General features: G+C 35.4%; 2 protein-coding genes across 5 annotated transcripts; both read left to right on the top strand.

The window, feature by feature from the left end:
- Positions 1 to 538: 538 nt before the first annotated feature.
- Positions 539 to 2,679, top strand: LOC142529679 (protein EARLY RESPONSIVE TO DEHYDRATION 15). The gene is made up of 3 exons (XM_075635291.1): positions 539 to 728; positions 1,413 to 1,757; positions 2,305 to 2,679. The coding sequence occupies exons 2-3, from the start codon at positions 1,418 to 1,420 to the stop codon at positions 2,457 to 2,459; spliced, it is 495 nt and encodes a 164-aa protein (XP_075491406.1). The 5' UTR covers positions 539 to 728; positions 1,413 to 1,417; the 3' UTR covers positions 2,460 to 2,679.
- Positions 2,680 to 3,094: 415 nt separating this feature from the next.
- LOC142529658 (peptide chain release factor PrfB3, chloroplastic) lies at positions 3,095 to 7,620 on the top strand. 4 transcript variants are annotated; one of them, XM_075635254.1, is made up of 6 exons: positions 3,095 to 3,462; positions 4,493 to 4,713; positions 5,162 to 5,362; positions 6,199 to 6,417; positions 6,646 to 6,826; positions 7,192 to 7,620. In XM_075635254.1, the coding sequence occupies exons 1-6, from the start codon at positions 3,279 to 3,281 to the stop codon at positions 7,470 to 7,472; spliced, it is 1,287 nt and encodes a 428-aa protein (XP_075491369.1). In that variant the 5' UTR covers positions 3,095 to 3,278; the 3' UTR covers positions 7,473 to 7,620. The 4 variants fall into 4 exon arrangements, with proteins under 4 accessions (XP_075491369.1, XP_075491377.1, XP_075491385.1 ...); XM_075635262.1 differs by having other exon boundaries at positions 3,097 to 3,462; positions 4,496 to 4,713; XM_075635270.1 differs by having other exon boundaries at positions 3,097 to 3,462; positions 6,649 to 6,826.
- The last annotated feature ends 4,362 nt before the right edge of the window (positions 7,621 to 11,982 follow it).

Genomic DNA, 11,982 nt, shown 5'->3' with positions numbered 1-11,982 from the left:
TCGGGTACCCGAACTACCTGAACTCGTGAAACCTGACCCAACGCCCATCCCTGCGAGCAAATACTAAATACTCCATATATGAATATATATAACATGCATAAATCAGTATCTTTCTGTCTTTAATCAATTAATAATTGCACAAAATTATGTTATGGGGGGAGTGGGGACATAATGTTGTAGTAACTTTTTAAAAATATCTATATTGTATTATTAAATTTGAGACTTTTAGAGTAATTAATTTTTAGTGTAATGATCTATTTTAATAATTATTATATATATTAATAAAATGTTAAAACTTTAATGTAAGTGATATGTAGCTTAACAGACATAGTCTTTGTTTCCTGATCATTAAGTTGTAAATTCACTTGCTATTTTGGTCCTTTTTTTTATCTTTTTTTATTTATTTTTAAATTCATAAATTAATATTAAAATATAATCTTTCACTATTTTTTATATTTATATTTTAATCATCATTTAAATATTAACTCACGTAACAATTTAAAGTTTAAACCACAGCCCCGTCACCGGAGCCTAAAATTCTCGAGTGATTTCTGGGAGGTCAATCATGGCGCAGGTTCGGTCATTTTCCAAGCCTTAGATTCTGAACGCCGATCTCACAGGCTCGGTTTCATTTGGCCTATAAATAGCCTCCAACTTTTACTCGGAACGAGTCATTGATCTTTACGTGTACTGCAAAACTCCTCGTCATATTTGATATTTTACCGAGGGTACGTCTGGTAGACTCGGTCTTCTCCAAATTTCCGCTAACGTATTTCAAAGTTTGATCGATTGATTTCTCGAATTATTTGAGTTATGGATTTTGATTTTTTGATTTCGTCTTTTTTTGGGAAGATCTGAAGATTTCTTGTTTGAAATGAGTGGTTTTGATTTGAATTAGGTCACTTTTTCGCTGATCCTGAGTAAATTGTTATCGGAATATCGAAATTGGGATTTGATCCGTAGGTTTTATGATATTTGGATGCTTGATTTTCTTTGTTGACTTGTATGAAGTGAAATTACAAAATAGCAGTTAAGATTCAGAATTTCTGTCGCTAGTCTTTCCGAATCTAACTATTTTGAACGAAATTCTTCAAAATTAATTCTGGAATCTGGTCTCGGTCATGAGGAAGAGATGGTTTAATTTCTGCAGATTTCTTATCCACCTATCTTTTACACTTGATCTCGCTTTGTTCGGGCCGTGAGAAAAAGAAACATGCGTTATCTTTGTTTGCCTCTTGAGATTGAAGGCTTAGATTTTACTTGCACAAATTGGTTGCGCCATTTCTGTTTTATGCTACGATGGTGAACTTTTATTTGTATGAAAGTTTTGTCACCGAACTTTTAAATTTCAAGCGTTAATTATCAGTTTTACTATACTAAAATCATTAATATTTTTGGTTTTATCATATTAGCGAGCATGGCTTTAGTATCTGGAAGAAGGTCAACACTCAATCCAAATGCGCAGCCTTTCATCCCAGCCGCTGTGCGGCAAGTGGAGGATTTCTCACCAGAGTGGTGGAATCTTGTAAAGACATCGACTTGGTTCCATGACTACTGGATCGGTCAACACCAAGGAGAAGATGTTTTCGCTGAGAATGATGGTTTCGTTGGGGATGATGTCATTGAATTGTTGCCCGATTCCATTGACCTGGGTGTGGATGAAGATATATTAAACATGGAAGCGCAATTTGAGGAATTTCTCCAATTTGCCGAGTCTGGTCATGGGAACAAGGCGATTAAGGGGGTGTCTGAAAATGGTATACTACTTTTCCCTTGAATGACCACAACTAATGAAACATTGTATGGTCTTTATCAGCACTTGATCTTTTCATGTACCATGTTTGTCTGGTTTAATTGATATTTGGACTAAAGTTGTAATTTTCCCATTATGCACAGCTGCGGACTTGTTGAAATTTTGTGGCATTTTCAATTTTTAAAGAAGTACTTATTTTGGTAAATTTATTAACTAATCCTGCTTCGCAGGTTGATTTAAGTTCGATCTTATTAAATATTTAAATTTAAAACAAAAGGTTAGGATGGTTTGTTAACACTTGTCATATATGCTGAAACATTGTTTTTGTGCGACCTTGAGTGCTTTGGATGAGAAACTGTTTTTGAAGAATTCATGTCATTAGGTTGAGGGGTTTGTTTTTCTCCTCTTTGTTCTTTTTTTAGTTTATGATAGAATTCGGGGATATACCTAGCTAAAGGAGAATGATTTTTATGTCTACAAAAAGTAAATGCTTTGCTTACGCTCGTCAAAATTTAGGACATACATCTTATTGTTTGTGAATGGATTGTTAGGTTCCATTTCAAATTCGGAGGCGCTTGTGAAGACCATCGGCGTGCCCAAAGAGAGAGGCCTCAAGTCCCCGAGGGAGCCAATGAAGTACTGGGAAAAACCAGCCAAGCATGTTAGCCCGAAATACAGCCCTCGATCCATTCAGCAGCCTCGCTAAAGTGTTTAGGTTGTAGTACTTTGCAGCTTGCTTAACAGAAGCCATCTTTGTTTCATGTAACTTTCTGTATAAAAAGCGAGGTTGCAACTCTTTGTATTTAAGTCCTATTAATGTTCTGACGTCCCTTGTTTTAGTTTTTCACCAACGAAGTGTTGAAATATGTACAAGATGTTCGTAGTCTTGAAAGAAATTATATGAAAAAGAGGTCATTTAGTTCAAACGTTTCTTGCTTTGTATTTTACTCCTCATTTGCTTACCTTAAACCAGTCGACGGTGCTTTTTTTTGAGGTTACGACCTTAGCTTTGCATATCACCATTTGCGATAATCCACTAATCATACAGACCACGTCATTTTTTATCCATCTGAAAAACAGTTGTAGATGTAGCCCATTTACGGTAATTGAGATATAAGCAATGAGCAATATATGTTGACTATGGGTCCCTGTTGGCAATTTTGGCAATGATACGAGTTATTCATTCCAGATAGATGCTAGATCGTATGGATCATTTGCCCATATCTCTCGTGTCCAATTCTCTTGTTTTTATGTCTGCCAATTCTCTCAATATCTGGAAATACCTTGGAATTGGAGTTTAGTTCAACTCCAGTTGGATCATAAAAATAGTTCTTAAAAATCTTTTTTCACTCCTTTATCCGAAATACCAACCTCTTCTCCACCTTAAAAAAGATGGTACGGTAAAGAATAGAGGGACGTGCCGGGGCCTGGCGCCACTCACAGGTTTCAACTTCTTTGCTCCTAATTTCAAGGTTCATCCCGGCCGCCAATCTTCTCATTGACAAAAACCCATTTACTTGATGAAATGGCGGCTGAATCTTTGTACACTCGGATGTCTGCTGGATTATTGAATGAAATTCAGCTCAAGAGTTCTCGGAGTTCCTCAAATTATCCCAAAATTCACACTTCACCGAATTTCAGCTCCAGTGCTTTGCGGGCTTCTCAAGAATCGTTCGATGACGCCAAGAGCAAGTTTTTCAAAGAACTCAGTTCGATCTTTTTCTTTAAGTTGTCTTTGAAATGTGTGTCGTGTTTCTTTCTGTGACAGCTCGAGTCTGCAATTGCAGTAGGAGAAACTTGTTTTAGTGCAATCTTTTCGACGAACAATATAAAGCATTCTTCATTTGAGTGTTGGTTAGTGCTCAACGAGTTTCGATATGAGAATTCTTACAAGGAAAATAATTCACATTCCAGAAATCAGGAGTACGGAATATGTGACGAAGTTACATTATTGACATAATTTTAACTACAAATCTATAATGTGTCCACCCCTGGATATGGGAGATCATGAGTTAGAATTTTGGCTTCCATGGAGATGAATTATATTTGCGATATGATTTTTTTGTATTACTTGGATTAAGTCTACTATATGTGCATGACTTGTTGCTAGTAAACTATGATTTCGAATACTTGTGATTCCTTTTCAGATTTGAGTGGGTAAAATTCAGATTTAAATTGTTTCGGTAATGGATTCCTTAAAGAAATCAAGAATTGACATGATTTGTTTATCATATGGCTAGCTTTTATAGTTACCTAACCGATCCTCATCTTTCTCATTGTTGAAGTTAAACAATCTCCTAGAACAAGGCCGATGGTCACTCGTCACCAATATCCATATTTTTAGTCTGCTGGGTGGATCTCGGGGTTCCATATATTCAGTTTTCAAAGTCTTAGTAAAAAACATGTTAAAGAAAGTGGTTTAAGGATAGCTGAGGAAACAATCTCACAGCACTATTGAAATCTCAGGAGACGATAAATCATTTGTTATTGGCACACTTAAATTCAAATTGGAAAGTAAATGATGGCGGTTTCTCTCATTTCTGCTGAGGATTAAAAAAAAAGAGAAGTGTAAGGTTCTTATGATTTTCTAATCCTCTGAAATACATGGACATATAAATATGCAAACAAACAAAAATATCAACGCTAGCTATCCTTGATTTGCTCCAACTCATAACTTTGTTGATTATCACCTATTATCTGTTTATATAAGAAAATTAACAATGTTGGTTTTGTTTCAAGAAGGTATGTTTTCTTTGAGGAAGAGAATAGAAGATTCAGTCCTCCGTGCGGAGATGTTAGCACCCACAGCCTTGGAAGTTGAAGAAGCAAAATGTGTTAATCAGGAAGAAGTTGTTCGTGACTATGATTTGTGGGATGACATTGGTAAATCAAATGAGATTCTGATCAAACTGGCTGATAGTGTCAAGGTGGTTGATGCACTCAGGGACATTAAATATAAGGTAAACGAAAATAAATCCTTCTATAAATTATAAATAGCTCACTAATTCATGGAATAATAAAGAATTCTCTTGTGAGTTTGGAAGCAAAGTTCTTAGCTTAATTTTTTTAAAACAAATCCAAAATGAATTCTCTGTTTGGGTATGTACTTCAAAAGTACTTTTTCAAAAGAAAATTGAGCCTGACACGAAAAGTTATCTTTTTTATTTTTTGACATCAGATTTTTTAGTCCTCTTAGAAGTTGCAAAAGCCAGCCAAAAATCAGTATTATGTTTGAAAGCATTTTTACGGGGGAAAAAAACTCTTTTTAAAGACTTGCACGACCCTATCTTCGAAGTTTTATGGCTGTCGACTTCGTGTACTTACTGTTGGCTTGTTTTTCTTTCAAGACCTTCAGTTAATATTTAGAACTGAAGGTCATTGGTTTCACTTGTCGGCTGTATGATGTAGGCTGAGGAAGCTAAACTTATAACAGAGCTAGCAGAGACGGATTCTATAAGTTATGCACTTTTCAGGCAAGCATACAGAGCTTCATTAGATGTCAAGAAGATTATGGATAATTATGAGATGTCTGGGCTTCTCAAAGAGCCATATGACACGGAGGGAGCATGCATCACTGTTGAATCTAGATGTGGAGATGTATACTCTGAGGTTTGAGATTTCTCTTTCTTTCTTAAAATATGGATGTCAATGAGATTGTGGGAGTTTTTGATAGGCAGTTCAAGAGGGACCATGTTGTTTGATTCTTTTACACTTGATCAAAGATTCTAAGTAAAAAGGATAGATTGGAGACCTCCATTTGTTTTTGAAGTTGATTATTTAGAAGTTAACTCATGATTGCATGTATCCAACTTTCTTTGTTTGATAATGCCTCTGCAACTGATTAGATAGGATATTTTGAATTTTTCGTTCTCTTTCTGTTCTTGCAAGGTTGACACTTGGAGCGATTAATCAGTTATACTCACTTTTTCAGAACACCTCTGACCTTGCAGGCTATGGGTTTTGTAGCTATCATCGATTCCGTAATAAATGTTAGTTATAGCTTGCATTTGCCTCAGTCTTTTTGTCTAATGTTTGATTGAAGTGTGGGGTTGGTTCCATGATAGAGTTTGTACAGTCAAACAGGGGGGCACGACCTCAAGGAGTATTGAGGGTGTTTTAGTAGTATTGGTGCAGTATATATATATCTGTGTGTGTATTAAACATCTCATGATTGAAACCGAGTATTTACAAGAAAAAAAGACAATTTTGTTATTGGGTTGTTCAAATCGGGTAAGGTTTTCGACTTATTGTGTGACTTTCCTTTACTGTTTCCTTTCAATATATTTACTCCAGTCTCTTGGGCCTTTATCCACCTTTGAACACATACTAAATCAATATATTTGGGAGCTACTGCTATTCTGTTGAGGATCCATCAAATGGTTTCCTTTGATAATCTATTTCATTTTTCTTCGAGTATGTTCATAATGGTTGTTCACTTTATCCAGATATGGGCAGGACAGCTAACCCAAATGTACATGAAATGGGCTCAAAGGCAGGGCCATATAGCCCGAATAGTTGAGAAATTTCCTTCAAATAAAGTTGGTGTCAGGTCTGCTACCATCGAGTTGGAATTCAAGTTTGCTTTTGGCTATCTATCAGGGGAAAGAGGCATCCACTCTATGATCCGAAATCATGAAACTGGGAACAAAACTATTCATGGTGAGGTATGCATTTTGTCCAAAATTCATGCAGCAGTTTACTCCTGGTTCAGCTTTATGCTGGACTTCCATCCTATGACCTTCATTTAATGACTTAGTAAAGTATTTCTCTGTTTCATAAATGCCAACTTGTTCCACTCACAAAATTGGTATTTTATCAACTTGAAGTCACGGTGAACGATTAAGTCACAGTTGGTCTCGGGCTTATAGCTTTTTTCCCCTGCAAATGCTTAGCAGGCTACCTTGGCATCTGTGGATGTGATTCCCCTATTCCTTGAATCATCTCCTGACATGTTTATTGACGATGAAGATGTACTTGTTTCGTACCCATCATATAAGAAGGATGATTTAAGTGTGCCTTCATCAGCAGTTAACATTCGTCACATTCCTACAGGTTTGGAAGTTGAATCCACAGGTTAGTGCTGCCATTCGGAATACATTATTGTATCTTTTTTCATATGCTCGTGTTCTGCTATTTACTTCTTGTAGTTTAATGTAAAAGCTACTTTTTTGGCAGTTTTTTAAAGAAAACCTTACTGTTTCTCATAAAATAATAGTTTTGTTTATCCAATATATATTCAGTCGCTCTCTTCCAAATCTTCCTGGAAATTCTTGCTTTCATTGGACCATTTGTATCCATATGTATCAGGATCCCCTTGGATCTCCCGGTTTGAAAAATCAAGATAAGAGGATCAAAATTCTTGGATTCTCCAAGGCAAAATCTTGAGCATTATAACAACTGGGAAAACGGCTGATATATAATTCTCTTTCATTTTACAGGTGAAAGGAGTCGATTTGCTAATAAGATCAAGGCCCTTGATCGCTTGAAAGCTAAACTTCTCGTTCTTCTGAGAAACCAAGGATTAACCGACGTAAAAAACATAGAAAAAGGCGCCATTCTTGATGTGTGGAGTACTCAAGAAACTCGTCGATATGTGTTTCAACCGAACAAAATGGTACACGATCTGAAATCCGGTATCCAAGTTCCCCGGTTGCAAGCAATTTTAAATGGCAATATCGACTCTCTTATTGCTGCTTACATTAATTCAAGACACAAGTGACCATCTTCTTCTTCTAATATTTACAGTTGAGGAACAGAGTTTTGAAATATTGTTGTTTTATTTTATTTAGTTTTTTTAAAAAATTCCGTTTCTATGTTAACTCCGTTGAATATGATTCAAGTAGAAAACTACTTCAGATGTTTTCTTTTTCTTTTTTATATTGATAAATGACACATTTTAATACTAGCTTGGAGCACGGGAATTCACTAGACACCACCTATTGGTTGTAATAGAAATTAAGAAATTTTTGTAAAAACAACATAAATTTTCATTACAAAAATCACATTTAAAATGAAGCATATTATAAGTTAAAACAAATAAATACATACTATAAAACTTCTATACATCAATAATGTTGGAATCATGAATTAATTGATAAATTAATAATTTATTATTTTAAAGAGTGTTTTTTTATTCAACAAAATTAAATTTAATTACATAAAAAATTTGTGTTTCATCAAGTGTATCATATTTATTGAAATAATATATAAAAATTTATTATATATTTATAAAAAAAACAAGTGATATTCATTGTTCTTTATAATTAAATAATATTAATTGTATTGACTAATCAAAAAAAAATTATCGTATAAACAAAAATAACAATATAATTAAATTTCATGAAAAACTAACAATGAGAGAATCATATTTTACTATATTGTCCTAGTTATGAATGTGATTTAAAGAATTATTAATTTGTGATATTGATGAGACATAATTTTATGAAAATGTAAAAATTATTTTCTTATTGTATATCGAAATTATTAATTTAGCAAATTGGTCTAAGTCGGGATCAACAAAAAATTATCTTAAAGATGTTATCGATTTATCGAATATTACAGAGTTTTTACTATAACATGTTACATAAATTTGCAGTAGAGCTAGACCTGACTACGGGCCGGGTTCGCTCCGAGTCGAACCTGCAACTACATGTCTGCACACTGCAGCGGACGCTGCCTTTGGCCACCAACACTGCAACACGATTCTTGGATTTTCTTGATTCAATTGACTATGATTTTAAAATTTTCCCTCGTTTATTATAAAGATTTCGAGTTCTTTTCAAATTTAATCTCGGTTTTTCGATTCCATATTTTATTTCTTTACACTTCCACCTTTTTTTTTTCTTTAAATTTAAACACACTATTCTATATTTTCAATTAGTTTCATGAATATAATCTGAATGCTCTTTATATTTTGGTGGTGATATTATTATCGGAAACATCTCGGTCGAAAATAGTAGATCACATGTGAGACCGATTAGAGTATTATTATTTATTAGTTTGTGGGAACTAATTGAGATTGTGAGTAAGAAGCTGAATATCGATCCAATGAAGTTTATTATCAATTGTCAAGGAAATATTTATTCATGGAGAAATCAAATTAGAATGAAGTACATATAAACATTGTCGATGAAGAAGTTTTTAAGTTTGTAACGCAATGTCAAAATATGCAGATGTTGCATTTGTATGTGGAAACAGAACCGAATAACCATGATGTCGAGGGACATGAACTTGAATCATACATTCCACACATTTCAGAAGATGGTTTCAATAACCTACCCGGTACTTCTATGTACGAGGCTTTTCATGAGCCGACGTCATATATTCGACATGTCACTGGAGGATTAAGCAATATACATTTGGAGCATGAAAGTGAAATGTGAGATCGATATATCATCTGCTCGTCCGAAGAAAATCCCACATGTTTGCATAATAAAACACTAGTTTGGGCCGAAAAAGTTGGAGCAGGTTGGGATCCAATTGATCATGCAGTTGATACAGAGGCTCATTCTTCAGATGATGGAGACAATAATGATGATCCTTTCAGAAATGATACTGAACCGGATATGTCATACGATGAATCTGGAGAAGAACATGATAATGAAGAAGATGAGATAAATGATGATAGAGAATATAATATGCGTGCATTTCCTGATGAGAGGACGTTATCACCTGAGCCATCTCGTGCCACATTATAGAGAAAAGTCGCACCATTTATGCCAAGCACATCTGAGATACCATCATTTTTGATAAAGTATTAGGGGATGAGCTTCTTGATTCTATTGGTCTATCTTCTTATTTGCGATCTAGCTATTATAACCCGGAGAAAATAGAGTTATCTGTAAAACATGATTTAAGGAAAAAAATAATTTTATTGTATATGTGAAAGATTACTCCGTCAGAGTTGCCAGACGTGAGTATAATGTTCTTGAAAGCACACATACTTTGTGGAAACCACGGTGCAAAAACACATCATCTACTGTTAGATGTCGATGGGGTTTTCAAGCTTCTTACAATTCAAAGACCGTGAAAATCTGTGGGGCCCTTAGCTCCTAATCGTTATTACAATGCACTTTGATTAGGGTTAACTAATTACAGCAGAAAACGGGTTTAAAATTTTCTTTACAATGAGCCCAAATCATTTTATTTGAATACTAAATATAGTATTTCATCTCACATCATAAACATGCCCACATATAATCAAACCCAATCATATACGAACAATTCATATCCTCGGGACATGCCCCGATATATAGATATATATACATATATACTGGGAACAAGACATAAACATAAAACCTCAGCCCAAGCTGTGGCTCCCTTCAGAAGTACCCTCTCCGGTCTCCTGATATCCTGGAGTACCTGCCATTGTCCACACACAAAGACAACAACAGCCCCCCTTGGGGTTAGCAAAGCTCCGTATGGAACAACCAATTATATATTACACATATATCTAAACAATGATATATGGTATGCAATGCATGTATGTCGTGGAGATATCAGGTCAAATGCCCATTCACTGAGCACATGTCAGAATCAAACGAATCGCTATCAAATCAATGCTCGAGCTGGCACACCGGCTTCAATAAGGGATACTCGTGTGATAGCGTCGACAAAACGCCATCAAATCCCAAATCTCATATCCAATCATCGGGGCCACAAATGTCTATGTCTTTAAGGGTCATATAATACCAAACATAGCATTGTGTTCACAAACCCCAGAATCCAATCAAATCATATCAGGGTATCCAAGGATCATAGCTCAACGTGCATGTCATGTATCGATGTATACATCAAACGATGTGTGTTAACAAAACATTTATTTTATACATCGATATTCAAATCTCAATGTCATGTATGCCACATAAACTCAACAATTAAGGCATATAGACACGTATTCTCAATCCAATCAGTCAAATCAATCCAACATATATCATATAATACAGATACCTGTCGTATGTTACCCGATCGCAACATACCTCAGTTCTTCGTTTCCAGTTGATGTTGCCTGAAGATATTGGTATAATACTTTATCTACATCAATAACATACTCATTCCAATCAATAACATAATCCAAAATTATTAATATGAGTTTCAAATATCTTTTGAAACTTCAAAAATTCATATCAAATCATAATCATATCATAATTCAATTCCGACTTCGAATATGAGTTTATTGTTGGTTATTCTACTACATATAGGAAATTCAACTTCAAATACATGCTATTCCAGCACTTTGATATTTCAAGCTGCTGGAACCAGAAGAAAATTACCTCAGTCAGACGCCCTCGACGCGACGATTCCGAATATATATTTGGTTTCGCGTTTAGACAGCGTTTCGAAGTCGATTCGGACGAAAGAAAATCGAAATCTCGTTTGCTCTCTTGAAGTTATCGAATAAACAATGAAGGAAAGAGAAGAAAGGAACTCATTCTTATCTCCACCGATACCGCGCTCGGGCGGTAGAATTCTCGCGCCCGAGTGCGAGATGTTCTGCCCCCGAGTATGATTTGTGCCGCGCTCGGGCGGTCAAAAGTTACCGCTCGGGCGCAGAACGTTCTGCCCGAACATTAACAAATTCTACCCTGGCGCTCGGGCGGTCATTTTCTACCGCCCGGGCGCCACACGTTCTGTACAAACATTTGATTTTGTACTATATTGGCGTCCGGCTTCTCCAATCGAGCTCTTACAACGTCAATTCATATTCAATATTCATTTTCTCAATTCCATTGTCATGATATACATCAATTACATAATCACATTACAATTTCATAATTATCGATAATCACATAAGATTTACGATAATACGATACACGGTCCTTACATTTCTCCCCCTCTTAAAAGATTTCGTCCTCGAAATCTCAAACATCTCTATATACATAACATTGGCAAACATATAATATGTCACCAGTTATAGTACATATCAAAACTAAAATCAGTAAATGGATCATCATACATTGAATACAATGGAACAGGTGGAATAGAATCAAATAAATGCGGATATGAATCTCGCATCTTGCTCTCCAATTCCCACGTCGACTCTTCCACACCATGTCGTGTCCATTGTACTCGAACCAACGTAATCGATTTATTTCGCAATATCTTCTCCTTTCGATCCATAATGCGAACAGGTTGTTCAACATAGGAAAGAGAAGGATCCAATTCAACCTCATCAGGTGCAAGCACATGCGATGGATCTGGTTCATATTTCCTCAACATAGAAACATGAA

The sequence above is a fragment of the Primulina tabacum genome, chromosome 2 (genome assembly GCF_025594145.1).
Source record: "Primulina tabacum isolate GXHZ01 chromosome 2, ASM2559414v2, whole genome shotgun sequence".
Classification (NCBI taxonomy): Eukaryota; Viridiplantae; Streptophyta; class Magnoliopsida; order Lamiales; family Gesneriaceae; genus Primulina; species Primulina tabacum.
Note: the sequence above shows the minus strand (reverse complement) of the source record. Positions and strands in the feature narration are given on the sequence as shown.